The sequence below is a fragment of the Numida meleagris genome, chromosome 25 (genome assembly GCF_002078875.1).
Source record: "Numida meleagris isolate 19003 breed g44 Domestic line chromosome 25, NumMel1.0, whole genome shotgun sequence".
NCBI classification, from domain to species: Eukaryota; Metazoa; Chordata; class Aves; order Galliformes; family Numididae; genus Numida; species Numida meleagris.
In genome coordinates, this window is record NC_034433.1 from 4,563,248 (window position 1) to 4,589,788 (window position 26,541).

General features: G+C 46.3%; 1 protein-coding gene across 1 annotated transcript in view; it reads left to right on the forward strand.

The window, feature by feature from the left end:
- NUDT3 (nudix hydrolase 3) overlaps nucleotides 1-26,541 on the forward strand; it is a 27,000-nt gene extending 459 nt beyond the window's left edge. The window contains exons 2-5 of the mRNA XM_021377443.1: nucleotides 10,196-10,306; nucleotides 17,730-17,774; nucleotides 18,415-18,499; nucleotides 19,115-26,541. Coding sequence (XP_021233118.1) covers nucleotides 10,196-10,306; nucleotides 17,730-17,774; nucleotides 18,415-18,499; nucleotides 19,115-19,284 — 411 coding nt within the window. The 3' untranslated portion in view covers nucleotides 19,285-26,541. The remainder of the gene's footprint in view (nucleotides 1-10,195; nucleotides 10,307-17,729; nucleotides 17,775-18,414; nucleotides 18,500-19,114) is intronic.

Below are 26,541 nucleotides of genomic sequence, written 5' to 3' on the forward strand. Positions count from 1 at the left end.
CTGAACGCGAGAAAAATGCCTCCGAGCTGAGGCTGAGGGATGGTGGAGCAGCCCAGAGAGGAGTGCTGGGCTTTGGCAGTGGTCTGGACCAACCACGCTGGCAGAACTTCAGTCCAGCGCATCACATGAGATGGGAGAGGAAACCTGACCTTGGGTTTATAAAAAGAAACGGGGATAAAAGGGGACTGATGGAGTGCCAGGAGCTGCTGTCCAGAGAGGCTGGGGAGGAAGTGGGAATTAAAGGTAAATTGGGCGCTCTGAGAATGGCACTGTTGCCAAGGGCTTGGATTGTCGCTGACATTGGAAAGAGGAACTTTGCTCAGATGTGGATTTTTCCCTGTTTTATCTTTTAATATGCTTTTGACGTGGGCTTGCAGCACTCGGGACAAACGAGGCTGCCGGTCTTCCTTGCTTATTAGGGAGTCAGGCGCACCTCACTTCATTGACTGGCTCCCGAGTGGCTGTTCTAAAGGCTTTGTTCTCCTGATTATCATATTTGTAGCTACAGGAAATCGGAAGGGAATGCAGACAGTTTGCTGGAGGAAAGTCAATTAGCATACTGTGCAGTTATTATTTAACGTGGTGATGGAGGCTTAGCAAAACCTTTGTAGCTGCGCTGTCATGGTGAAGAGTGTCAACATCTCAAGTGTAAATGATCTGAAATAAATATAACATAAACATGTTCTAGCTGCTCCTTCCCACCGACTTTCAGGAAATTTATGATCCTTTGAACTAACTATAAAGAAGAATGTAATCACATTGTGTAATGACACTGAGGCTTATCAGCTTGCGTGGTTGAAGGCATCTGAGTTTCCTGATGCAACTTTACACAGCTGGCGAGGCAGACATGGCAATTCCCCTTAAGAACCAGGTGTTTGACTGTGTTGGATAAGGAAAACTGTGTGTACTGGGGCAGTATAGGTTCTCATCCGAGTGCTGTTCACTCCTTTTAGTTTCGGTCCCTCGTTGCATTTGACCTCATGCATGCTCACACCAGAGAAATCAGGCGTGCTGCACTGGTCTGTGACATTAAGGCACACTAATTGCTTTGTAAATGATGCAGTGTGGGGTGTAGATCGATTTCCTTGAGCGTGCACACGTGGGTGCTTCCTTGTAAACCACGGAAAGGAGGAATTAATGAATTACAGTTTTGTTGTGTTTTGAATTGGCCTCCTGAGGACATCACGCAATCTTTCAAGCGCTGGATTTATTTATGATATCTGTGCGTTTAATGGAGAGCTGGAACTGCATCGTGCCTTCTCATCTATGATGTGCCTACCACGTGGAGTTGTTCAGCAGATTTGTTTAGGAAGGTTATCAAATATTGATCGATTGATTATTTCTATGGAAGTGGAAGTTGAGATCTCTTTAAAGGGACTCTCCGAGCAGGGAGAAAAAAAAAATACAGACAAAATATGTTAGCAAAAGATCTATTTAAAGTTTTCTGTTGAAAAATGAAGGCCAAAAGCAAGCTTTGATAAAGGAATAAAGCTTGCTGTACTAAAGCATTGTTTCTTTCTGCTTCTGGTTACCGTGTCTTTGAAGGGCTTAAGAAACAGTAGCTCCTCTCTCTCCCAGTTCTCCTTCACTTCCCACTATGAGTTTTAAAAAGCTGCTTTTGAGTTCCTGGTTAGTTCACCATTCAGACAGTCTTGTCAATGAACAAGAAGTAAGGGAAATGGTGCTTACCCTTTCTGAGCAGACCATTCTGGTGTTTTAGGTTTACCCCCTTAACGCTTCAGTTCAGCAGTTTAATTTTCTTAAAGTGTTCTTAGTAAATGGAGATTGCTAAAACAGCACATCTTTGGCTGGCCGTTACACTTGCACATGGAGCCTTAGCGTAATCATTCTAACGTTTCTTTTTTAGTTTAAGTGATTTATTTTTTCCTTACACTGCTTGAGGTTGCACATTTTCTCTGTATTGTGTTTGGAAGCCACCACTTCTGGACATGAAAGAAGCTACGGAATGCTTTTGGAAGCATGAGGAGATGTCTTTGTCACGTATTCCATTAAAAAGCTGCAAAGGGAGAACTCATTTAAGCATGAATCTCACACGGAGTGAAAATACATTTTGTAATTGGACTGCATGGAAAGTCTGTTTCTCTGTTGTTTTACAAACAGTAAACCACTGCAGAGGAGGTTTCTCTTTGGGCAGGAAGGAGAACAAGGGAAGCAGTGGGATTAATTCAAAGAGTGTGAACAGACTTCAAAGGACCTTTCAGCCACCAAACGCTGGGGCTCTGCTATTTTCATCTTTTGAAATGGAGTAAAATCCCTGGATGTTTGCTGGTTCAGTGTAAGCAGAGAAGGAGAGCGCTCAGATCAAGAGAGCCCAAGCCTTGTGCTACCTCCGAAATGGTTCCTTTTATTGCCATTGTCGGTGCCTCTCACTATTGCTATTATGGTGTTATTTTTAAATAGTGCAAGTATTTTTTTTTGTGTAGGCCAGCTGTTTCGATGAGGAAAGGTTCCAGAACATGTCACTGACCTCTTCCCATCACGGAGCAGATGGAAGCCTGCTTAATAGCGGCATCTCTGTTATATTTTAACAGAAATAAAAAGCAACTGTTTGGCTTTAAGTCCCGTGCTGGTGTAGCTACAGGTTTCAGCATGCCTGCATTGTATCTGGTGAAAGGACAAGCTGCTCATTAACAACTGGTATTCTTTAAAGACATTTGGAGGAAATGCTTCAGAAAGAATAGCATCCAGGACTGGTCGTCTTTTTTTTTTAATTGCGAATGAAGGCTAAATTAAGATGAGAAAACAGAACTTTCACACAGCGTCTGGTAAGCGCTCTGGCTCTGGAGTTCAGTGTGTGTGCCAAGCCAGCACTGTCACCAAAAGCCACGTTATGGAGCCCCACAACGGCCTCAATTGGGGAAGGCAATTTGAATGCAAACTAACCTTTCTCTTCTTGAATCTCTTGGGTCACTTTGGAACAAAACCGTGATGTAGTACAGCAGTTTTCAAATGTTAACTGTAGACTCTTGGTGATCACACAGTGTTCCTATGCCATCCTTTGTGCTTTTGCTTCAATATAAAAATATTATTAGCTGAAACCACTTGGAGCACTTTGCTGCCTGGAAGTAAAGGGAGCTCGGCATCATATGATCATAGTGCTGTCTGTGGAATAGAGTCTCAGAGTCCTTGTTCCAGTGGCTCAGCTTAACTCTTGACATTCCCTTCAGCTACGGAAAAGGTTTGTGGTTGAAACCAAATAAAGTTCTCCCTGCCTGCTGCTAACATATTACCACATCCCCAGTGGGATATAGGCCAATTCAGAAATGACTTGCTTGTGCGTCTCCTGCCCTCTCTGCTGTGCTTGTAACTAGTTTTCTCCAAGAGCAAGAGCATATTCTTCTGCAAAACTGAGCTTCTATCTAAGTAGTGCTTCCTGCCTTTTTGTGATGGAAGCCTGTGTAAGCAATTCCACAGTCTCTTGTGCTTTCCCAGACTACAAAATGATTAAATTTTCACTTATTTCGCTGTTGGGAAACTGAAAAACTGAATCATTTTTATTCCCCTGCAACGTGAGGGAAGGAGCGTACCCACTCAAAGGAAAAGAGGAAAGGAGGAGTCCACTCAACCCATGCACTTGCACCCAAGAGCAGTGACGCCTGTTGCTTCCCTATATAGCAGTTTTGTGTCCTCCCTTTTATCTCGGTGTTTTATTGTTAGATCAGAGTTTGTACCTGTTCTTCCTGCCTTTCTCTCCTCGCTTTCCACGTGCTGTCATTGCCTCTTTTTTATGCTCGTGGTCGCTCCTTGGCCGTGGCTCTTCCCACCGCCATGCGGTTGGGGCTGCCCAAAGACATGGCCAGGCTGTGGTCTCTTGCAGGCTGGGGAGAAGCAACTCTTCTCTTTCCCCTTCTCTACTTGGGTGTTATCATTATGGGTTTGGGGTTGTTTTGTTTTGTTTTGTGATGGGAGAAATTGAGATAGAGCTGCGAGCTCCCTAATTTTGTTCTATTTAGGCAGTAGTAAACTTCAGTATTCAACGGCTGTGTAGTATCCAGCAATTGGGACGCAGGTACTCAGCTTCCTTAAAGCAGTCCTTTCTTCAGGTGGGAGGCTGACTGCACGGACCAGCCAAGGTTCTTTCAAACGTTGTGCATGCTTATACCAGGATTTGTGCCTCTGTGGCTGTCTGTGCAGTGGATAGTGCACACTAACTCTTTGTTCTCAGAAATTTCAGGTTGTCATGTAAAACTCAGAGGGATACAGTTACCTACGGGGGAGGTTTTTGGTTTTTTAAGATGCTTCAGGTAGTTCAAATGTTTTCATTCTTATTGCCTGGGATGGCTACTTTTTATTGTGTAACAATGTTTATGTTAAAATACTCCTATGTGAAAAGCTTCTCAAGAGTTTTTGTGGCCCTAAGATATTCACATGCTTGATTTTATGAATAGAACCTGTTGATTAAAGCAGTTAAGTGTGCACATATGCAGCTGCTGACATGCAGAGCCACTCAGCCTGTATAAAAAAGACTCTTCATTTCCCTTTGCAAAAAGGGCAGTTCCAGAGCTGGCATTCCTTCTGGAAGGAGTCTGCCTGGGAGAGCTGTGCAAGCGCCGTGTGGTCAGCGCAGGGGTTTTGCCAGGCAAACCGAGGTGATCGGGTTTGGAGTCTTTGGGAGTGCCTCGTTATCAGCCCTTTGCTTCTGAGGCCGTGGCTCAGGCCCTCCAGCTGGCTTCTGCCTTGCAGATAACTCTTGTGGTTACCCGAAGCACAGTCCTGCTGGAGGGAGAGGGCTCGTGGTTGTGTCCGTCGTCTGTAGGAGAGAGCGGTCACTCTAAAGTTACAAGAAATGTGTAGTAACAGTAATGTGATCCTTGGTATTTTGAAGCCGGAATAGGAGCGTGGTACAGGGTGATTGATTATTATTATTCTAAGAAGTAGCCTAAGAACCAACAGGATTTTCTTTACTTTTTTTTCCCTGCAGTTATCACGCTGTAGGTGTGATCCAAGCGCTTGAAATCACATGAACTTCTTCCAGTTCAGCTCTTCTTCCCTTTCTAAAGGCTTATGCTTTACTTTTGTCAAGTTCTGTAGGGTGAATGATTTCCCCTTCCAGCTTCCCACCATCCATTTGCTGCCTCCGTTTTCCAGATTTGGCATCGTAAGTTAAATCAAATTATGCCACAGAGCGAGGTGCGGGTGTTTGTGCCCCAAAACATCGCTCATCCGAGAAAACCATCTGCTGCTGAGGGAAAGCAGCACTCCTGTAATGGTCAGGACCAGGCTTTTCGGTGTCTGGCTGCTGAGGTTGTGCATTGCAGAGTGCAGGGCCGGCTGTGACCTGCTAACCACAGGCTGCGCTCTTGCTGCTGTGCGTTGTGCTAACTCGGGAACGTGCCCTGAATAGCAAGAGGTCACAAGGAGCTGTCCTGCAAGCCCCGTGCTCCTTGGCATGCTTCTTTGGGCCGTTCAGTGTTGGTAATTTGGCAAAACGCGTGGTTTGTGGTGCAGTGTAATTGAGGCTGTGTTACTGCCAGTTGAGTGGAAGAGTTTCTGCAAGGCTTTGCTATGGGGAGCGGTTCCTCGTGGCTCCTTGGGAGCATGGTTTGTCAGCCCTTGTGTTCTTAGTGCTTCGAGGTGGTTTGGTACAGTCAGATGGATCCCAGTATCGTCAATTGTAAAAGCGTAGAGTGGAAAATACATTGGGCTTGCGAGAGCATTTGTTAACTTTGGGTAAAGCATAAAAGGTCTTTATAATGCTACGGTGTCCTGGCTGGTGATGAGACAACCCAGAGTCGCCAAACCCTTAATACAGACACTCCCATTAAATTAAAACTTTCAAACAAAGACAGATTGTACAGGAGAAAGTCGCTGAAGCCGGCCCTCTTCTCCACCCCTCTCTGAAATGTGCTGTGAGATGTGCTGTTTCCTTGCAGCCTGTGTTGTGATAAACGATGCTAAAGTGTGAAATGAGTTTTAAATATCGGGGAGGGGGGCACACTTCAGACACTATGCAAACATTTGGTTTTGTGACTTTATATTGATAGAAAACATGAGAGAAAATGATGATCTCTGGAGGTCCCTTCCAACCCCTACAATTCTGTGAAATATGAAGGCAGTCTCAGCAGGTGTAGGCTGGTTTCTGGCAGCAGGATGGCACTGGGACGAGGAGTTCCTATTTGCTATCTTTGCTGCCTCTTTCCTGCCTGATTGTCCAGAGCTGGCATGTGTGGCTGGAGGCTTTTCCTGGAAGGCTGGCAGGTAGGCAGCTCCAATAACATCGTAGGGTAGCTTCTAATCACGGTGTAGCCCTTTTGGTCTTTGCTGTAACGCTTCTATGGAGCCTCTTTCTAGGAATCACATTGGTTACAATGCCACTGCTGTTGTTCTATATATGGGTGGCTGCTGTTTAAATTGAGCATTGCAAGAGAGAACCTGGGCCTCAGTCTACTCTGTTAACTCAGATTCGGCTCGGCCGGGATAGCTTGCAGCTTTTGCTTTGTGAAGCACTGTTATTTGTGGGGGTAGGGGGGTGGTGGAGGGAAGTGATGTGATTTAAAAAAAAAAATAAAAAAATCTGTGTGTAATGAAGTTGTCGTAAGGTCAGCACTGTGTATCGGGCTTATCCTGGTGGCAGCCTCCTTCCCCTTTTCCCATGCAGCTCCCAGCCCTGTGCTGGGCAGCCTTGGAGCTCCGTGCCCTTCCTGCCTCCAGGGGAGGGCTGCCCCGCTGCTGCTGGGGTTTCTGTTTGTTTGTCTGTGTGCTGCTTTGAAGCTTGCTTACCATCAGGACTACAGTGCAGTGCTGTGTAGGAGCCCCTGCTGTAGACTTCGAAGTTTTGCTTATTTTTCCAACCTTTCTTTTATTTCATTGATTGTGTGAGATCTGCTTCTGGGCTGCCTTGTGTGTTGCCAGAGGGGCTTGTGTTGCACATTTCCCTGCTTTGAAATGACATAATTGTCATCCAAATCCTGGAAAACAGAACTTGGTTATGCGACACGATGCCTGAAAATGCTTTTCCAAGAGGACTGTAAGAATTAGCCCCAGAACCTGCCTGGAGATCCCTAGTGGGACGCGAGTCTCAGGAGCTGCCTTAAAAACAATTACACAGCAGGAATAAAACAGAACTGTAAACCTGCCTTTGTGTTTTGGCCTGAATTAAATCAAAACCAAACAGACAAAAGCAAAAAAACCAAAACCTAAATGTCTAGGCTGTATCCTTGCAGACGTGCCTATGGGTAATTATCAAAGTCTTTCATTAGCAGCAGACCCAGGATATCTTGTGCTGGGCAAGGGGCATGAGTGACTGAACCGTGTCTGAGCCAGTACATCATTTTTCCTTTTTCACTGCTTTAGTTCTAGAAATCTGGTGGTTTTCTCTCTGTTTTTAAGCAGATTTCAGAAATAAGCATTTTCTGCTAGATTTCCTTCTGACTGTTTTCATTAAGATCTCTTTGTATGGGATATAGGTGCACTAATGATTTTTATGTAATAAATCCACAAGCCGTAATGTAGCTATCGGGGACACAGCAGCCACCAGGTAGTCCTTTAAGAACAGCGTACTTCATATTTTTGTAGAACTGTATTGGAATTAGCTCCGTCTAAGCGAGCAATTGCATAACGCTTTTGTCGTGTTGCACTGTGAAATAAAGGTGTAGTTCCCATTCTCTGTCTGTAGCTTTTCGGTGCGAGTTAGAAAACGACTCTGACCTTGTTATGGCAGAAATGCTGTTCCATCTCTTTGGCGAGGGAGCTCAGCCCCTGCTCAGCTGCTATCTTCCCATCGCCAGGTATGCTGCTCCCCCAGCCAGCTGTAGGGGAAAGGTTTTTGCTGAGGAATGCAGTTCTTATCTTGGAGCCAGCATTCAGGCTGCTCCTCCCGAATCCTCACTGCTGTGTTCAGCAGATCGTGTTTGTGTTGGCTTTGGGGCAGTTTGTAAGACAGATGAATCGTGGCCCCTTTTGATAATGGGGGTGTGGGTTTGAGGGACCTTTTCACTGGACACCTCTGAATGTGCCGCGTGCCCTGGGACGCAGTTTTTAGATGTGTGGGTTTTAGAACAGGACAGTGTCTCACCCTCATTGTGAACTAGGGCCCTTTGTCTGGGGAGAGCCCATTGGTAGCAATATCCTGTTTAAAACTGTTCTAAAAGAGTGACCTTGTAGGGCATGCTTCCTGCTCTCTCTTGATGGGATTTCCTTTTTATTAAACAGGAAATAGTCTGATTACATACAAGTGTGAGAATGACAGGTTTTTCCTTCCCAGCGCAGGTTGTTCGTGCTCATTCTATTTAGAAAATGCTCAACTGCCAGACCAGCTGAAGTTAATTTACTTCAACTAAAACTGTTGTTTACACCTAAAAAGTTCCTTCTGGTGCTGGTAAAGCATTGTCTCGGTCCAAACAATCCAGCAGAATTAAGGCTGCCCCCTCAGCTTAATACATTGCTGGCATATATTCTAATGGCTCTAATTCAATAGACAAGACTGCGTAGGGCTCAGGGGTTTGACTGGGACTGTTCAATAAATGATGTTGCTTCCTGTATTGCAGGATTGAGGCGTGGGCTCTGACTGAAGCAGGAGAAGGAGGCTTTGAGACATCACCTTTGGTAGGACCCACAGCAGGTTGCTGAGCAGGGGCTTTCTGACACTTGAGAACGCGGAGTTGAGTTCCAAACTTAGGAAAGGTTAGGCCAGCAGTTGCCAAAACGTTTGTTGTGACCCCTCTTCAGTTTCTGCTTTAAGCTTTGCTGCTCCTGGTTGGAGAGCTGCTGTTTGCAGCCTGCAAACGATCCACCTTCTCACCCTGGTGTGTTCCAGTCCATGGGCTGCCCTTGTCCCTGGGCACTGCCTGGATGGCCCCGAAAAGGAAAAAAATCTCTTTGCAGGGTGGTCACCTGGCAGATAAGAGCTTCCAAAATAGAAAGGTACTGCAGAAAGCCTGAAATCTTGAACTTTATTTTTCTGTCTCAGAAGTGTAATTTTGAGTTCTGTAGTTTGGCTGGTTCCTGAAAATTAGTGCAAATCTTCTCATGCTCCACTTTTCGATCAACATTTACGCAGTAAAGCCTTGGATTTTAGTGTCCTGCTCAGTTTAACTTCGAAATATCTGGTTGAAACAGTTATGACTGGCCTGTAACCTAATTGGACTGGTATGCTGGAAAGTTTCTGGAGCTAGTTGCTTTGGCTCTGAGCTTTGTGCCAGTGAAATGATGAAGTATAACATGATGACTCTAATGAACGAGCTTTGTTTAGAGAGCTGAAAAACAGTATTAGTTTTGTTTTTAGTTTCCATCCCTGCTCATGGATGTATCACAAGTGGGTTTCATAAGCACAGCGTCTCAGTTTTCTCTGGGGGAATTTTCATCCAATTGAGGTTGTTAGTTAGCTTCTTGTTTCCAAAAGACAACAAGCAAGTTTAATAATAAGATTGAATCAAACAGCGCAGAGCAGAATTACTTTGGAACAAAATACTTCGGGCAAAACCCCCCACAAAAAGTCTGTCCATCTACACAGCCTTCTTGTGGGGCTTTTAGGTGGTGGTTAAATAAAAGCTTATATTTTGCTTACACATCTCATTGGACAACCTCATCTAATCCCGGGGTAATCAAGTGCTGGCCCCAGAGCTGGACTCCTTGGAGCTTGCTGCAGAAGAACGGGTGAACAGGGAAACTGAAAATCTTTGTGAAAACAATTTCACATCATTTTTTTTTGATGGGCAGTTACCTGGCCTGTATGTATCGTTACCATAATTGTGGAGGCAATCAAGGCCAAAGGTGCTGATGAATGTGACTTGAGCTGCAAGGGGTGGAGGTACCAAACAGCTTCTCTGCAGTCTTGTGTTGTGCATGACAGATATCCCAAGCTGTCAAGACCGTAGTGACAGTGAGTACAGCAGTGGACTCTTACAGTGTAAACATTATGATGCTGTATCAAATAGCAAATTGTTGTTTCGGTATGCAGGGGCTTAATTTATTCTTTAATGCTCAAGAGGAGTGAGAAGGTAATGGTTGAAATAATTTGGAGGGCCTCGGTGCTGTTGATCGTGCAGCTGGCACTGCTGCTTGCAATGGGCTAATGAGACTGTATTGGAAAAAGCAAAATGTTTTCAAGGGCTCACATTGGATCGCTCATGTTTGGAGGCGCGTGTGATGGAAAGACAAATCCCCTCCTTCAGCCGGGCTCTGAGCAGCAGCGTCGCTTTGTATTTATGCATCCGCTGTGCTCTGTTCTCCACAGGTGCTGCTGGTGAGCAGCAGTCGTCATCCTGATCGATGGATCGTCCCTGGGGGTGGCATGGAGCCCGAGGAGGAGCCCAACGTGGCTGCTGTGCGAGAAGTCTGCGAAGAGGTGGGTGCCTACAGAGCAGGAGCTGTGGGAGCCATGCTGCTCGCTGGCAGCCAGGGCTCTGGGTGTTATCATTGCTCCAGCTTGTTTTCCTGGAGGTGAATACAAATCTAGGGTCACTTTGGTATCTGCATTGTGTGTGGGAGGGAAACCAGAGGCGTAAATAAAGAGAATGTAGGAATATAATTAAGGCTCCCATTTGGAACGAACTTTTCCTCACTTTCAGCTGAAAACAATTAAAATTAAGCTAGAATCACTTCAATACATGCAGTGATACCCTCCATTTCTTTTTTCCTCTTTCTGTGTTGTATGTTTTCTTAAGAGAACTTTAAAAAACAGTGGTGCTTTTGTGGAGCTGCCTAATCATGGAGTGGAAGTGCACCAGCCCCTACCCCAAATATAGGGGCGTTGATAAGTTTTGGGTTGCTACATATTTTGAGCTTTATATGAATGCTAGAATTTGATGGCAAGAGTTATCAAAAGCAACAATTCTAATGTGTTCATGTGTTTTACTTAGAGCTGTTTCAGAAAGGGAGGCAAATAGCAGCACGCAGAGTAACCTGTATGGAGAAGGCATGCTTTTCTGTTGAAGCTAGAAGAGCTATTTTTCATATTCAATTAAAGGAATTTAAAGTCAGCAAATGGTAGTTGACTGCATCACATGTAGAATTTGTCTTTAGAGCTCCCTTCTGAATATTATTGAATAGGAGAGATGCTTGGATTCAGAAACGATTAAATGATTATATATGGATGACCAAGTAGGTCCGTAGTTACGTAAGGCAGGATTAAAATGCTTTCAAGGGGTTTATGAATCTTTGTGCTACAGAACAGAAATGAAGAGCTAATTGGTGGGAGTTGGGAGGAAGCTTCTCCAGTGGTTGCTGTATTTAATTTTCTTGTATATTAAGTTTGTTTTTTTTTCCCCCTAAGTATTTGGAAATAGCTGTCACTGTTGTGTATTTCTCTTGAGACATTTTATAATCTGTCAGTTTATCAGAAAGATATGAAGGATTACACGGTGAACTTCTTTTTTTTAGGTCTGTCTAGTGCTGGGGATTGCTGCTTGCGAATTTTGCTTCCAGCTTGTAGTATAGCTCTTGCTTTTTTAGTAACTCGTTAATCTTTCAAATACAAGCCAAAGTGAGTTTAACCAGAACAACAGGAATATTTTTAGCTGCAGAGTCCTGCTTTACAACCTAATCATTATTAATTATGAAGTTATTTGATACAGAAGTCAAAGGTTCATTCAGGAGATGCATGGCTTCGCCTTTCAAATCCCTAAAATAAATCTGTATCGACCCTCCCTTTCTCAGGCAGCGAAGCTTGGAAGAGTTGCTCTCTTTCCATGACAGCTCGGTGGTTGAAAGGAAGCCTTGGCATGGACTCAATCTGCAGAGAAGGAACTGGTTTGGGCTGGCTGAGATAATCCCCTCTCACTCAGCTGGTGTTCCCTCGCTCACGTGGACTGGTGCCGAATGAGAGTGTAATTCAAACTGTGGCAGCCTGGCAGGGTTGAGTCATTCCCAGCGAAGTACCTATCTGCTTGAATGCTGCTCAACAAACAGTAAACACGGCGAGCTCGGGAAGCTGCAGGATGCCTAGCAGAGGTGCTAACCTCTGCCACAGCTCGTCCCGTTGGTGCCACGTGGTGGGAGGCTGCTGGGGTAAAGGCTTTCCTGAGAGCCTGTCCTGTGGATGAAATTACCTGAGGGCTCCTACAGTGAATGGTCAGACTAGCTGAAAAATGCAGGCCAGCTTGTAGTCTTACAAGGCCTTCCTCAGATATGTTTGTGTTCCAGCACTCTGCTCACAATATGTACACCAAATTAGAATGTATATCAACTGCCTTGGGCTCAGCGAGCTGTTTACTGCAAAATGTTGCTGGGGAATGTGCATGTGAGAGGGAGATGTTTGCTATGTTCATGCTGTAAAGAACTCGTGCAGCTTGTGCTATTGATTTGGCAGGGGCAGTGTTTTATGAGGCGGCTTGCTGGGCAACTGGTGTGCGTGCTAGCTCTGCTAGCTGGAACTTGCTGGTGAGAATTAGGCTGCTAATCCGTGTTCATCCTTTCATGTGAATTTCAGCTTTTTGTGTGTGTGTGTGTGTGTGTGTGTGTGTGTGTGTGTGTGGGTTGCAGCTGAGGCTGCTTTCCACGAAGCTTTGCCAGGTTTGCTTCTCTCCTGGGACAGGTCATGGGGAGGCAGCAGGTTGGCTGAGCAGCTCCTGCTGCCTGCCTTAGGAGAGAGAAAACCCTGTCTGCAGGGTTATCCTGCAAGAAGGTGGCTTGTGTGCTAATCAGTCACAGTGGCAAGTTGCAGACTTGCATTTGCTGATGTTGGTATGCCTTCCTCTGTTTAATAAGAGCCAGTTGGAAGAGCTGGAAGGACTCAATCCCCTTTCAGTTGCTTGTGGTCTCTGAAGATGACAGTGGACTGTTTTTTCTCAACTCGGTCTTTTTTTTTTGCATGGTATGCATTTTCTTTTTAAAATATACTTCCCTGAAATAAGAATCGTAACTCGTGCATTCTGTGTTTTAATTCCATCATCGATGTGTTTGTTTGAGCTCATATGTGTGATCGCTGGTGTAATTGTCACGCCAAGGAATCAGACCTTTCCCTCTTTCCAGTTTTCAGCATTTCAGAATGGCTCTTAGGAAAATGAAACGTTGATTGAGTGAAACCTGCGATGCCTTTGTCCCAGTTTGAGTTCAAGTCCTTGTCCTAGTTTAGATAAGGACTCTCCATATTAATCTGTCCCAGCAGATGTATTAAAGCAGACAGGTACCAACACTTGTCACGCTTGCCGTTGTCCGTGTGAGATGCGAAGTGACGGAGTTCTTGGGCGTTCTTAGTAGGCACAGAGGCAGCAGACAAGCACTCCAGCTCTGAGTGAGAGCCATCTTTTCCGAGTAAACCCCTTCCTTCTGGCACACTGCAGCCAGTCACCCACACAGCTGCAAACTCCGGGTGTGTTCTCAGGTTCCCCTCTTGAAAAGTTATGCGGCCTTTTAAAGCACTAATTATTGCCAGCGTAGCGTGCTTTGTTTCTTCCTTCTTGGATTTAGTTTCTCTTTGCCGTTGTATTCTCTTCTCAAAATGAATGTCATGTTGGGAATAAGGGCTTTTCATGGGTGTGAGCAACTGGTGAAGAACGTGTTTTAGAAATAGCTGCCTTAAATTAAACTTATTATGGAGTGACTTTGAAGAAAGCCTCCACATTCATCTGTTAAACCCAAAGGCATTTAGTTCTGCACTTATAGCATCTTTCACATCCTGACCTTTAAATACTTAGTAAATGTCAACTTCTATAAAATTGCAGAAGTGTTGGTCGTGCTTTCTTCATGGGAAGCAAAAGAAAGATAAGTTGTGCTTTATCTGTGATCAAACAGGCAGTGGATGCCGGTATCAAAAACAGTCCATCGTTACAACACTTTGATCTGGTTGCTGGACAGTAGTTTCCCTCTCAAGGATACTTTATAAATAATCTTTCAGCTTCATGTGTTCCGTGGGTGATTTAGGATACGAATAACGATGTCTTTCAGTGCCAGCACAAGAAGCCCTGCGTTTCATCTGAGATATCTCAGCAGGGATTGTGAATGAATGAATGAAGTGTGATAGCTTTGAGCTCTTCATAGATTGAATAATACTCCGTGCAAACAGCAGACCAGCTTCACTACTGTCTTACGTACTCAAACCTCATAAAAATGAGTGTAATGTTTGGAAATTCTTCACTCTTGTGATATTTCATAACCGTGGGAGTATGTATCAGTTGTAATGCAGGGAAGAATGAGTTAAATATAACCCTCTCTGAGACACAGTGAAGACAGCGAGAAAATTTGCCTAGCTGCTGTATAATTGGTGTCTTCAGAACTTGTCTAAGCTAGCAGCCCTTATGGGTGTGATTTACTGCCTTCAGTACTGCAGGCATTAGAGCAAAGATTTGGGTGTTTTACCGCAGTCCTCTTGCCCGGCAGTAATCTATAGTAGATGCAGGCTTTGAGCCTAATAGAGCACAGTAAAATAGCTGAAATTCCAACCCACATTTTCCTTAGCTCAGATGGAAGGAAATAAAAGCTGTCCCTAGGAACAGATGGTGTTGCTGCAGGCTGCTTTTTGCATCTGACCCGAACTTATTTTCAGCTTTGAAACCTGAACCTGCTGTTCTTGGATGTCTTCAGTCATTTTTCTTTATTCAAACAAGTTGTTCCGTGAGCAGCAGAGCTCGTAAAACTTCATTTCCTCCGCATTTTGGTTGCTTGTCCTGCGTGCCCGGCCCACCCCTGCCGTGTGCTGGTTTGGGGCAGCTGGGTGCTGCTGGCAGGGATGTGCTCCTGGTAAGGCTGCCTTCCAGTTAGGACTACCATAGGTACTGGAAACTGGTTTGGGTCTGCTGGGTGCACGGAGCAGAGAACGAGGAGCCCACGCTGCCAGCCTGCTGTCCGCCCTTGCCTGGGAGCACTGCTGCTCCATGGAGTTGTGCTCTCACCCTCGCAGATGGAACACGGTGCTGGGGCTTTTCTGCCTCTTGTTGATGGGTTTAGTAGTTCCCTCCTTGCACAGGTGTGTCCTCTGCGGGTTGTGGCACTGCTAATGCTTGGAGGGGGGAACACGTGCCCACACAACTCTTGCTGCTGCTGCTGCCAGACTCTTACTGCTGCGGCCCGTGGCTCTCAATCCAGTTACTACCAAGGAGAAAATTCCGGAGTCATCTGGTGCGAATTAAGGCTCAGATCCAGCTCCAGTCCTGGGTGAGCCTGTGGCTGTGCTCTAGCTTTCCAAGAAAATGCTTATCACCCTGCAGCGGGGGTGGGGGGGGAAGGTATAGAAGGGCTGGCCCCCGTAGAAGCTCTAAGAGGAGCCTAACAGTTCTGCTGGTCATTACCTAGCTTTCTTTGCTGGGGGCAGCAGCTAAGGTATTTTACTCTGGTGTCAGTATTTACAATACCTGTAAAATTAGGTGGGAGTCATTGGACTTAAAGATTTCATGGCCGATGTGCTTTGCAGTCTTCAAGGCTTTACCATTTCTCACTTCAGTTATGGCCAGCCTAACGTTGGATTGAATCATACCGCTCTCTTATATCACCATTTGCTACTGCACGTGATAAATTCACAGACAAAGGAAGCCTTGGCATTCCTTTCATTTGCCTAATGATAATTCAGCGTGGTTTTCCTGCAGCACCTTTGCTTGGAATCACGGTTTTGTGCCATTTGGATGAACGAGACCAGGCTGAACAGAGATGAAGGATGTTGGTTTGCGGACCGAGTGTTGCTTTGACCACCTCTTTGCTTAACCAGAGCAAAGGGAAGGGCTCCATGCCTGCCTGTGTGTTAGTGCAGGCGTGCTCTCAGAGCTGGGCATAAGCTGCTTGGCACGCTGGCTGTGCAGTGCTCTTGCTTAATTTCAGTCTGTGTAGCTGATTGGAGATATATTTGTTCTTAGTCAGGTTGGAGAGCAGACAAGAACAACCCTGGCTCTCCATTCGGTGCCGCTGCAGGTAGGGAAGGAGAGCAGTCATTCAGGAATCTCTTCCAGGAGCAAGTGGAGAAAATTGGCTTAAAACCTCGATTTACCTAACCCGCTTGGTTGTGCTTCGTCTTTGGATGTATTTATGTTGTGAATGTGGAAGCCTTGTGTCCCTTGCTTCCTTCCTACTGGTTGAATGATAGGGCTGCTTATCTAAATAAAATAAAATAAAGCCAATGTTTGAGATTGCCAAAGGAGTTTCCTTCTTGGAATGAGATCCTTTTGAAGTGTTTGCTGTCCGATTTGCTCCTGAGAGTGTTTAGTCCAGGCTGGTAGCAGCAGTTTTTCAGATGAGGTAGAAATGCTTGTCAGCAAAGGTCAGAATGAGTTCTCGGTGCTAGCCACGCTGCGTGCACACACACGAATGGTGACCTTCATGGAATTGCTCTTTGACTCCAGAAATAGCCCTGTGGTTAATAGCCAGTGGCCCACCTATGGGCCGGACAGAATGTCAGAAATGATGAGACAATACATTCCGTATCCAAAACCAACGTAGGAGATTCAGTTGAATTCCTGCTTCTTCCTAGAAGTCGAGCTCAGGGGGTGTGTTACGGAAGGAATTCAGATCTCGGGGGATGCTTGGGGTGGTGGGTGCTGCACAGCCCTTTATTCTTTTGGGGCAGCTCCACCAGCAGCTGGTGGGAGGAGCAGCAGTGATGTTTGCTCTGGATGTATTGGTTCAGTATGGGCTGGGAACCGAAGCACTAGGCTCCTAATTAATGAGAGGTCCTCCATTCCGAAAGCATGTGACTGCAGCAACAGAGTAGTAGCTGAACAAGCACAAAACAGTATTTCAGCTGCTCAGGACAGAGAATTTGTGTAATTATTAAGCATTTAAATATGTAACTCCCCTCTCGTGTATACCTTTCCCAAAAATACCCTAAGCCTGCCTAACTCGGGCTGGTGTATTGACACTGCAGGAGCAGAGGCACTGCTTTCCTGCACTGCTCACCCTGTGCTCCAGCTGCCAGGGCTGGCAGCTCAGTTTACCTTCCAAACGTGGCTGGGTGTTGTGCCAGGTCGTGCGTGTTGTTTCACACCAATTAAGTCACGGAGCAAAATCCATCCTCATCTCTAGCACTTGGGTTCCAGTCATTTGCAGTCGTAAAAAGGAGTGTACGTTATGGGAAGAGAAGGAGAGGTCTGGGGGCAGGAGGGTGGGGTGGCATTTTGCATTCATGCACTTAGAGAATGTGACTGAGCCCCAGCAGTGTGTGTGGAGGTATGAAAAATGACAGCAAACCAGATGAACGTAGATGCTCAGTGTGTAAGACACAGCTGTTTCTTAGACCTCTCTGCTTTGCCTCTGGGTTTGATTCAGAAGTCCTCCTTCAGTGTGCCCCTGTGCTTTGTGGTGTATCAGAAGGAGTCTTGTTCCTGGTGGGGAGGCCACGTTACAACTTTGAAGGTGTTTTCTGTTTGCTGTAGCTTGCTTCAAATGTATGGAGGACATCCCCGAAATAACTCGGAGATGTCACGTTGCTTTGGGGTGTAGGTGGGTGTCTTACACATGCTTTGAAGTTATTTTCTTAAGGTGTAATTCTACAAAGGTAAAACTGCTGAACCGCAAAGTGATTTTTATCCGTGCTTAGACTGTCACAACCTTTATTAAAGATTCTGGTAGGAATTCAGGATGTATCGATGTGCAATTAGTAACGGGCCATTTTTTGTTTTTTTTCCTCCACATTAAATTTAAAAAAAAAAAGACTTGAGTACAGAAAAAGAAGGAAAGAAATCCTGGAAATGCATGCATGGTTGGAGCTCACAATAGATTTGTATAATTTCTTTTGTGTCCATTAACTGAATTACAGCGTTTGCTTCCTGTTCTAAAGGAACAACAAATGGGAAATACGTCCTGACCTGTTGTTAAAGCCTTTCTTTTTTTCCTTTCAACTTTCCTAGGCCGGAGTGAAAGGGACGTTAGGAAGATTAGTGGGAATTTTTGAGGTAAGTTTCGGACGCGGTTTGGGGCTGGGAAGTTTTGTTGTATAAAATCCTCCTGGAGTAGAAGTTGTTTCCCAGTTTGTTGTGAAGTAAGGTGGGCGACTTGCTTGAAGAAAGGCTCAAAGCTCCTCTTTTAATTAATTTACATATAGTGATCTTTTTGGTGGCATTGATCATCAGCGATTTCTGCTTTGTTTGGAGTTAGCAGTGGCAAGGCAGCTGAATCTTCTCGGTGCCTTCATCCCTTCTCAGTGCCCTCACAACACCAGCCAGTTGCTAGCACCCACTGTGACCATTTCCCAAACTGGGCTCTGTGTTGTGCAGACGTGTGGCCCTAGCAGGAGAGCAGTAACACAGGGGCACTGAGATGTGTAGGCAGGGCGTACCGCCAGCAATTGCTTTACACATTACGAACTAGACCATTTTTTTTTTTGTCTGCGGCCCTTATAGATACTTTCAGACCTCTCATTTAGAAGGCAATATTGTTTAATAGCTAAGAACTAATTGTTAAGTGAGGGAAGCAGCCCATCAGTCACTGTAGCATCCCAGCTGCACGCACAACTTGTAGCCTCCGTGTCCCATGTGCCCGCTGCCTTTTCTCCTCTGAACACTTTGTCCTTGTTCTGTTCACTTTGCCTTCCAGAATCGGGACAGGAAACACAGGACATATGTTTACGTACTTATTGTCACAGAAGTGTTGGAAGACTGGGAGGACTCTGTCAATATTGGTAAGTTTGGTTGCTTGGGGGAAAAAAAATTGCGGTCAAATAGTCGCCTCCATGGCCTGGGAGAAGTCATTTCAGCCGTGCAGCTGCCTGTGCAATTTTGTGTTTAATTCCTGCACTAAGCACAGAGCATGAAGAGCTGTCCTTCCTAAAATTAGAAGAAAATGTATGTGGGCAGAGTGGATTAATCATTCTCTATTCTCTCTCGAAATCTTTGCATTTAAATCAGATTCATAAACGAAAATGAGCCTGTTGTTCCTCGCAGTGTTTGTCAGTAGCACTGTGGCACCTGTAAGCTGATTTCCTTCGGCGGTGTCCGTACGTGCTGTTACTGAAAGAGCAGGAAATAGGCACTCTCCACTAACACTGAGGTTCATTGCCAATTCACAGAAATCGGGTGGTGGTTGAAGTGCGTTGTGGGTTGTCCTAACATGATATCTGACTTGAACAGCAATTGCATCCTGGTGTCTTTTGAGCTGGTGCTTTGGTACGGGCTGCAGCCGTTCTTGCAGCACTTGTGCACACTATGATGGCTGAATGCTCATCAGCAGCTTGCTTAAACATAGGAAGGTTGACATCATTTTATTGCACCTACTGATTTTTCTTTTTTGCCCGCAGGAAGGAAAAGGGAATGGTTTAAGATAGAAGATGCCATAAAAGTTCTGCAGTATCATAAACCGGTGCAGGCCTCGTATTTTGAAACCTTGAGGCAAGGCTGCTTGGCCAACAACGGCACTCCAGTCATGACCACGACGTACTCTGAGGGCTCTGTGTCTGACATCAGATGACTGAGGGCATCCCCATGAGAGAGATTTTGAAAAACAGACTGAACCATGGATTTCCCTCCCCCTTCCCCTTTTTCACATGTCTCCTCTATCAAACAAGGCATGGGCAGCAGCCTGTGGCAGAGCAAGTGTTAAGAGTGCTGCAATTTAGTGCAAGGTGGGATTTTTTTTGTTGTTGTTGGCTTTTTTTTTTTTTTTTTTGCTTTTTTTGGATATGTATTTTGTAAAATACATTTTGTGCATGAAGTGCCCCTTTCCCGTTACACCGCTTCCATTGCCTGGCGAGCGAGGCTGCCAGTTTTGCCTCTGCCTTGTGTTCTGAAGTGTCCCATTTGTGTCATCCCAGCCATAGCCACTTTTTTTTTTTTTAATTAAAAGACTTCAAATGTGAGATCAGCTCTTCAAGTCTTAGTCTGTACTGTAAGGTGCTGTTTGGACCTGTGTGACGGTCACTTTCAGCACATATGTATAAACAACATTTTTTTTTTTTTTAGATGGAGAATCTAACGTTTTAATTTTGTGGGAATTTTTTTTTTTTCTTTTAATCCTGGTCTGCTTCTGAAAAGAAGGGTTCATAATTAATCTGTTTGCCTTTTGTTCTGTTTTTTTTTTTTTTTTCCTCCTAAAAAATACACGTTCTGTGACAGTGCTAGTGGCTGGGCCAGTTTACTCCCCATTCAGCATCTCCCCATTTGGTGCAGTGACTCTTGAAGTTGAGGGCAGAGTTTTGATCACCTACAGACATCCCTGCTGCTCAGTCGCTTCTCCTGCAGCTTCCGCCGACGTTTCTGCTTTCACATCAAAATGAAACGAAGGGAGTTGGTCTTTTAACGCTTGGCCAAAAATAAATAGCCTCAGAAACGCTACGGTAGGAAACAAATTTCGCTGTCTGTGGTAGGAAGTGGGGATTCAGAGGGGGCTCAAAGTCTGACAAACTGGAGCGTCAATCACCAACGCTGTTCTGCTGATCCTGCTGCATTCTGCTGATGTCTCTTCTTGTCCACATGCCTTATACCGTGCTGAACTGGATATCGTAATTTGTGCTAAAGCATCGGATTGTACTTACTGAGCGTTACTGCGCGAACCCTTGGCTGGATAACCGTGTATATCCCTGAGAAGAAGTCCAGGGGGAAAAATTCAGGTGTTCAATCTCTTGTCCTGTGGTTCTGCAGCACTTAACAGTTGCACCATGGAGCACGTTCAGAATGTTTAAGCTCTCCCTCCATGAAAGGTACAGCTGACTCCCGAGCAGAATTGCTAGTTGGAGAAGTACGCCGTTCAATAGGATAGCTTCCCTGATGCGTTGGCACACTTCACTTTTTTTTTTTTTTTGGTTCTGTTTTTATTGATGTAAGTTTCATGCTGTCTTGATTTGCCTACAGTGTTGTCTAGTTGGGAAATAAAATGGGGAGGGTTGGGGCTGGGGGGTGGGTTGGGACAGGTACAAGTTTTGGGAGGGGCATTAATTAATCCCTGGCTTGGGACAAGAAGTAGTTGCTGAGTTCAGTAACTTCTCTTTTGTCAGAACATAGCCAAGATGTGAAATTAAATCTGCAGTACTCTTTTTTTTTTTTTTCCTCTTTATTTAACAAGAAAATATTCTAATAAATACTCACTGTTCAGAGTTTTCTCTCTTCCCAAGAAGCACTTAACATATGAAAATCTGATAGAAATATCCATGGAGCTCGGGACAGGGGGGAATGGTATCCTTGCTGGTTTGGCAAGAAGCTGTTCATTTTCAGATCCTATTCTGTTCCTGTACTTGTTCTCCCTGCTTTCATCGATGTGGGGTAGCCAGGCCAAAAGCAGTGCCAGTGATTGCTAACATGAAAAACCATGCATAAGAAAAAGCTGAGAGGCGTTATTCAAGGAGTAGCTTGAAACCGAGCGCCTGGAATCGAGCCTAAATTACACCAGTTCAGTTCACTTCAACTTAGAGACAAATGTACAATACTTTCCTACTCTCTGCTGATCGGCCTGAACCAAACTCTCACAAGGGCTTGAATCTTGTCTTTGGAAATGTACAAGGATTCCAGCAGTCCGCTGTTACCGAGCCCTGAGTGGCACCTAACGCAGCCATCTACTGCCTTCAATGGAGTTTTTGTCTTACTGTACAGATCAGTATGTGGAGAATGCTTTGCAACAAAACAGCTGGTACTCCTGAAAGAGTAATTGCAGTTTTAATATCAAGAGCATGCACATTTTTTTTTTTTGTTTTTAAACTAAAAATGTTTTTACAGGGCTGTTAAACTGACAATTTAGGGTAGAATATTGTTAATGACTTGCTAATGGCTTATTTGTTTGGGTCAGAAAAATAAATTGTGCCAAGAAAGTGTTCTAATGTGGCATGAATTGATGCTGTTAACACAGTAACATCGAGTGGCTGATACTATGCCTTCTGAACTGGAAATAGCTCCTGGGGCAGAAATAGTTTTTATTCAACAGATGTGGATTTGGAAACAGAACTTAGTCCTGTTCCACCTACAAATTCCCGTCTTCCTCAGCATCTGAGGTCTTCTGTAGTAAGTGGTAGAGCTGCATGCTAGGGCGATTCTGCCTAAATTGTGCTAAATTGGTTTGGGACCGACAATCGAACTACCTTGCTCGGTGAGTTTTGGAAGAGCTGTTTTGGAGATGGCACGCTCCCTGGGTTTGGAGTGGAGGTGGTGGAACTGTGCAGGGTTGGTAGTGTGAGCACTGCTAGAAACCCCCCCCATGCGACCTGTAGGATGGGACTGAGGCTTCCAGCCTTGCTAGAACTGGTGCTATTTTGAGCTAGTGGAATTCTTACCTCGAACTATGTCGTGTCTGGACTGACCCCTTAAGCCTAGCATTATAAACCTGTCATTACAACGTGTCTCAGCTTCCTGTTCAAGAGTAATATTCTTTGGCTTTCTGCGTAGCTTTGGATGTTTGGCACTGGTGTAGCTGTAGGTGTTTTCTAACAAAAGCAGGGGAATAGCGATGCTTCATTTGGACAACCTGCAAGTTAGCTGCAAATTCATCAAGTCACCCCGAAGTCGCAGGATTCACGCACTCAGTGTGCTGAAAGCAGTGCTTAGGTAAATGCCAGACCTGTTGGTGATGCACCAGCTTCAGCTCAGAGTGGCTCTATCCCTTAGCACCCCTTTGAACCCAGGGGGCTGCTGGAAGTGAAGCTTCCAGTGTCCTCTGCAACTTCTTCACCACGATATTCCTTTCTCCCTCGTTGCTTTTTGTGCTGTACGTATGCATTGTGCACACAGGGATGCTTTGCACACTGAGAAACGAGTCTGCCTGCAGCAAGGAAGAGGGGAGAGAGTGACCGAAATGCCTGGCTCTTGGGATGCCTCAGTACTGGGGTGCTCTGTGCCCTGAGTGGCACCTCAGGGATGCAAGGTCAGTGATGCTGTGGCAGGAATGGGGAGATGTGCTGTGTAGCATAGAGGGCTTCTCTCTGCGAGCAGTTCCCACTCTTCGGCATCGAGTCACTTCCTCTGGTCTTGTCAGAATTAAATCCTGGTGTCAGGGACTTGCATGCTGCCATCTGCATTTAGAGATGTATTCGGGGCCTTAATGGAGAAGGGAAGTGCATTTGGCACTTAGACAGACACCGCTGCTTAGCGTGATTATCCCTTAAACCCCAAACACTGACACAACCCCGGCTCATCTGACGGAGCGGCCTGGATTACTGCTGCAGCAGCAGCATGCAGGCTGCTGGGCTAAGCCAATTCTGTTCTGTGGACTCCAACATTGGAGCAGGACAAAAAGGAGGATGCCCCCGGGCAGGTAACACCTTCCAGTACTGCTTGGTTCTTCCAGCAGGTGCTGGTCAGGCCGGGTGCTGCTCTAATGACTTTACCTGAGGCTTAACACTCCAGAGGAAGTGGATGTCCCTGCGTGGAGGAGTTCCAAATGTAATTAAACTCAGCGGGATTGAAATTGCCCCGCTGTCGACCTATAGGAAACCTCTCCGATGGGGTTTTGGTTTGGTGGGAGAGTAATTTCTGTGCACAGATCAACGGCGGTTTGGAAGCGGTGTGGTAGAAAATGTACAGTGTGATACTTCTGGAGTTGTTCCTGTGAAACAATTTCTTGGTTTCGGATTCAGCTGAGCTCCGTAGCTCCTTCCAAGGGCGCGTTTAAAAGGAATGAACTATTTCAATTAAAAATAACACGTATCATTCTCCATGGAGAAGCCTCACCAAATGGAACGTGGTAGGTGTGCCCCATGGCTGTGGCTGCTGCTGTGTGTGAGAGGCTCAGGGCAATTGCAACGACCCCAGAGGGTGAGATGCTGCCCTTGGAAGTGGCCAGGAAGGGGTTAAGTGAGGGTGGTTCTCCATTGTTCTTCAAAACTGGCATTCAGTGCATTCAGTGCTGCTGGAGTGCTTCTGGTTGCTTCACAGAGATGGATTGTTGGATTTCACACAATGGTTCATTGGCAGCGGGGAAGCTCGGTGCTAGAAGAAGGCAGGGAGGCTTGCACCTCCTCTGTGTGGTGGTGGTGTCCTTAGCAGGGCTGTTCTGTGCTGTCCTGTGGGCAGCTGGAGCTCAGCGATGCTGTGCTGCTTTCCTTGGCGTTGCAGCAGCTTCCAAGCGGGGATGCTTGCCATTTGCCACGCTGGGCACGTGGCCTGGTTGAGTTGCTCTCAACTTTGCAGGCTAAAAAAATGTTGTTTGGGTCACCTTTAGCAAAAAGACTGATGAGAGTTCTGCTGGTCAGCTAACTTGCTTCGTTTAATGCTTTTAAACAGAGCTGAAGCCGTAGGCTGGCATTACTGATAAACTGTTCACCAGGAGCTAATTAAAACCTGATAGGAGGAGGGATAGAACATGGCCTTTAGTGCAGGGTACTTGGTTATGGGTCTCTTACAGCTGCTGCTGGGGTCAGCTGGGAGGGAGAGCACCTGGCTCCTTACAGCTTTGCTCTTCCTGTCCCCCATCCCTTGCTCCTGCACCACGAGTTGAAGATGCAGGAAGAACTCGGGAGTGTCCGTGGGTTCTCTTGATAGAAAACGTGCTGGGATTTAAGCAAGCAGTTCTGTGCGCTCTGAGAAAGGATCAGATACACAGAAATGGAGCTGTCAGGGCTGTCCTCGGATAAAATCTCTGCACTTGCTTTGCAATAGAACGGTGGCACAGGCAGGTGACTGCATCTGCTGTCTTTGGGCTTTTTTATTTCAAGACACGCTTTGGGATCTGCTCCATCTGCGGGACATGGTTCCTTCTGACGTTGGTTTGATTCCAGCTCAGCAGCGGAGCTGTGTTCTCTATCAGCAGAAGGGAAGTGCTGCGTGGTGCTGGGTGGGCATGGAGCTGTGCAGCCAGCACCTGCTGCAGTGCCTGCGTTCCCCCCGCTGCAGGGGAAGGCAAGAGGAAAGGAGTGGTGACCATTACCACCAGCTTTCCTGTTAGAAGCGCACTGTGGGCTCTTTGCAGCGAGGTTTCTGCTGAGCAAGAGGGCAGTTCCATTCAGCACGATCTTGAATGTGCCTTCAAGCAAACTGTGAACTGAAAAAATGAAAAGGAGTTGGAATCTGCTGGAGCGCGGCTTTTCCTCTAGCGCAGACCCAAAGCATTCAGGGGCTAAAAATGTGGGTAGGGAATGTCAGGAATCCTCAGTTCCCAGTTCTGCTCTTGCTCTCCCCGCTCAGTGGCACAGCAGCATCTAGTGGCTGTGTGCAGGCTTTGGGCCGCAGGTGACCCCGCTGCTGCTGCGCTCCCATCTTGTCTGGCTGCAGCACGTGCACGTTCTCCTTTCTGCCGCTGCTGGGATGAGCTTGAAGGCAGCTCGGGCTCTGGTGGTGGGAAGTGGGGGGTGGAAAGGTGCCGTGGCTGCGCTGTCCTGAGGTCTGTACATAGGTAAGAAAGGTGGAGGTGGGTGAAAAGGAACCCTGAGCTGGCTTGAAGATTTTCGGGGTTTTATCAAGTCTCTTCTTGGTGCTCGGGGGTTGTGAATTGTTTGTGTTTTTCTCGGGGGGAATGGAAAATTTTGAAGTTCTACTTGAGAAATTGGCTCGGAAATGAATCTCGGGAGGTCCAAGAGTGTTTGCTGAACGTCTTGTGTGTCCTATTCTGTATTTATTGAGTCGGAAGGTTTGGAACCATCACTTTGTGTTTCTGCTTGGTCTTCTCCTGCGCTCTGCACCCAACGCTCGCTGGCAGCAGCGCTCAGCAGGAGCCCAGGCCGTGGCAGTGGGATAAATACCCAGGGAACGCGACGGCACCGGCTGGATGGCAGTAAGTGTGGGCACAGCTGCCAGCCTGTTCCATTGCCTCTAACCACGCTGCCCACTGTCGCCCAGCTCCCAGCCTCTCTGTTCCCATTGGGGATGAGGTTTAAACGCTGCAGATGTTTCCAGCTCATTCAGGGCTCTGGGCCTGGGATGGGGCCGCACAATCGTGGTGGCAGAGTGCGGTCAGCATCACTCCAGGTGCTCCTGCTCCGTGCAGATCCATGCTTTCAGCTGGGAGGTGCCAGTGTCCGGCTGTTGGCTTCAGGTGCACGTGTCAGACCGATGCAGGGAGCAAAGTTACAAGAACTGAAAGCAGCCTGAGGTCTCCAGTGAATCATCAGCACTCCATTTGCCATGAAGTCCAGGTGGATTTGGATATTTAATTCCCCTCATCCGTTGTGTTTTTCTCACTGCGGGGTTTTGTTCCTCACTCCTGTGCTTTGTGTTTCTAGTTTTTCCGGTAAAGTTAATGTTATTTTATGATATATTAAGTTAAAACGGTTTTGCAAAAACACTTTACGACTGCAAGGGCACTTTGGAAATCCTGCATTTCTCTTTCTTACTGACTTGGACTCGTTCTTATCATCATGAAAATTCCTGCTAGGTTTTCCTAGGGGGTCAGCTCTTAGTTGGAGCCTACAAATAACACAGGTGTCCTCCTTCGCTCCTGCTCGGTGCTGGCTGGCAAGGTTAGCATCCACCTACGTGATTTTGATCTTTGCACCTGCAGAGTTTTGAGGGAGAGCAGCCATCTCCCTGCACCCCTCGCTCCGCTCTGGTGTCGGTGCCAGCCCTGCGCTTCTTTCGGGCTGAGCTGGGGGCTGGGTGCTGGCCCCGTCCAGCTGTGCCATGCGCAGCAGCTCGGAGCATCCCAGCACCACTCCCCGAAGGTGTGTGCTGGGGAGGTCACCGCCGACTCGAGAAGAAAAAGATGGTAATTAAAAACAAACAAACGAAACACGGAGCAAAAACCTGGATGGGAGTTGGGCAAGCGCGTAGGCTGTAACCCAGTGCCAACCAATAAACACGCCGGTGTTTCACA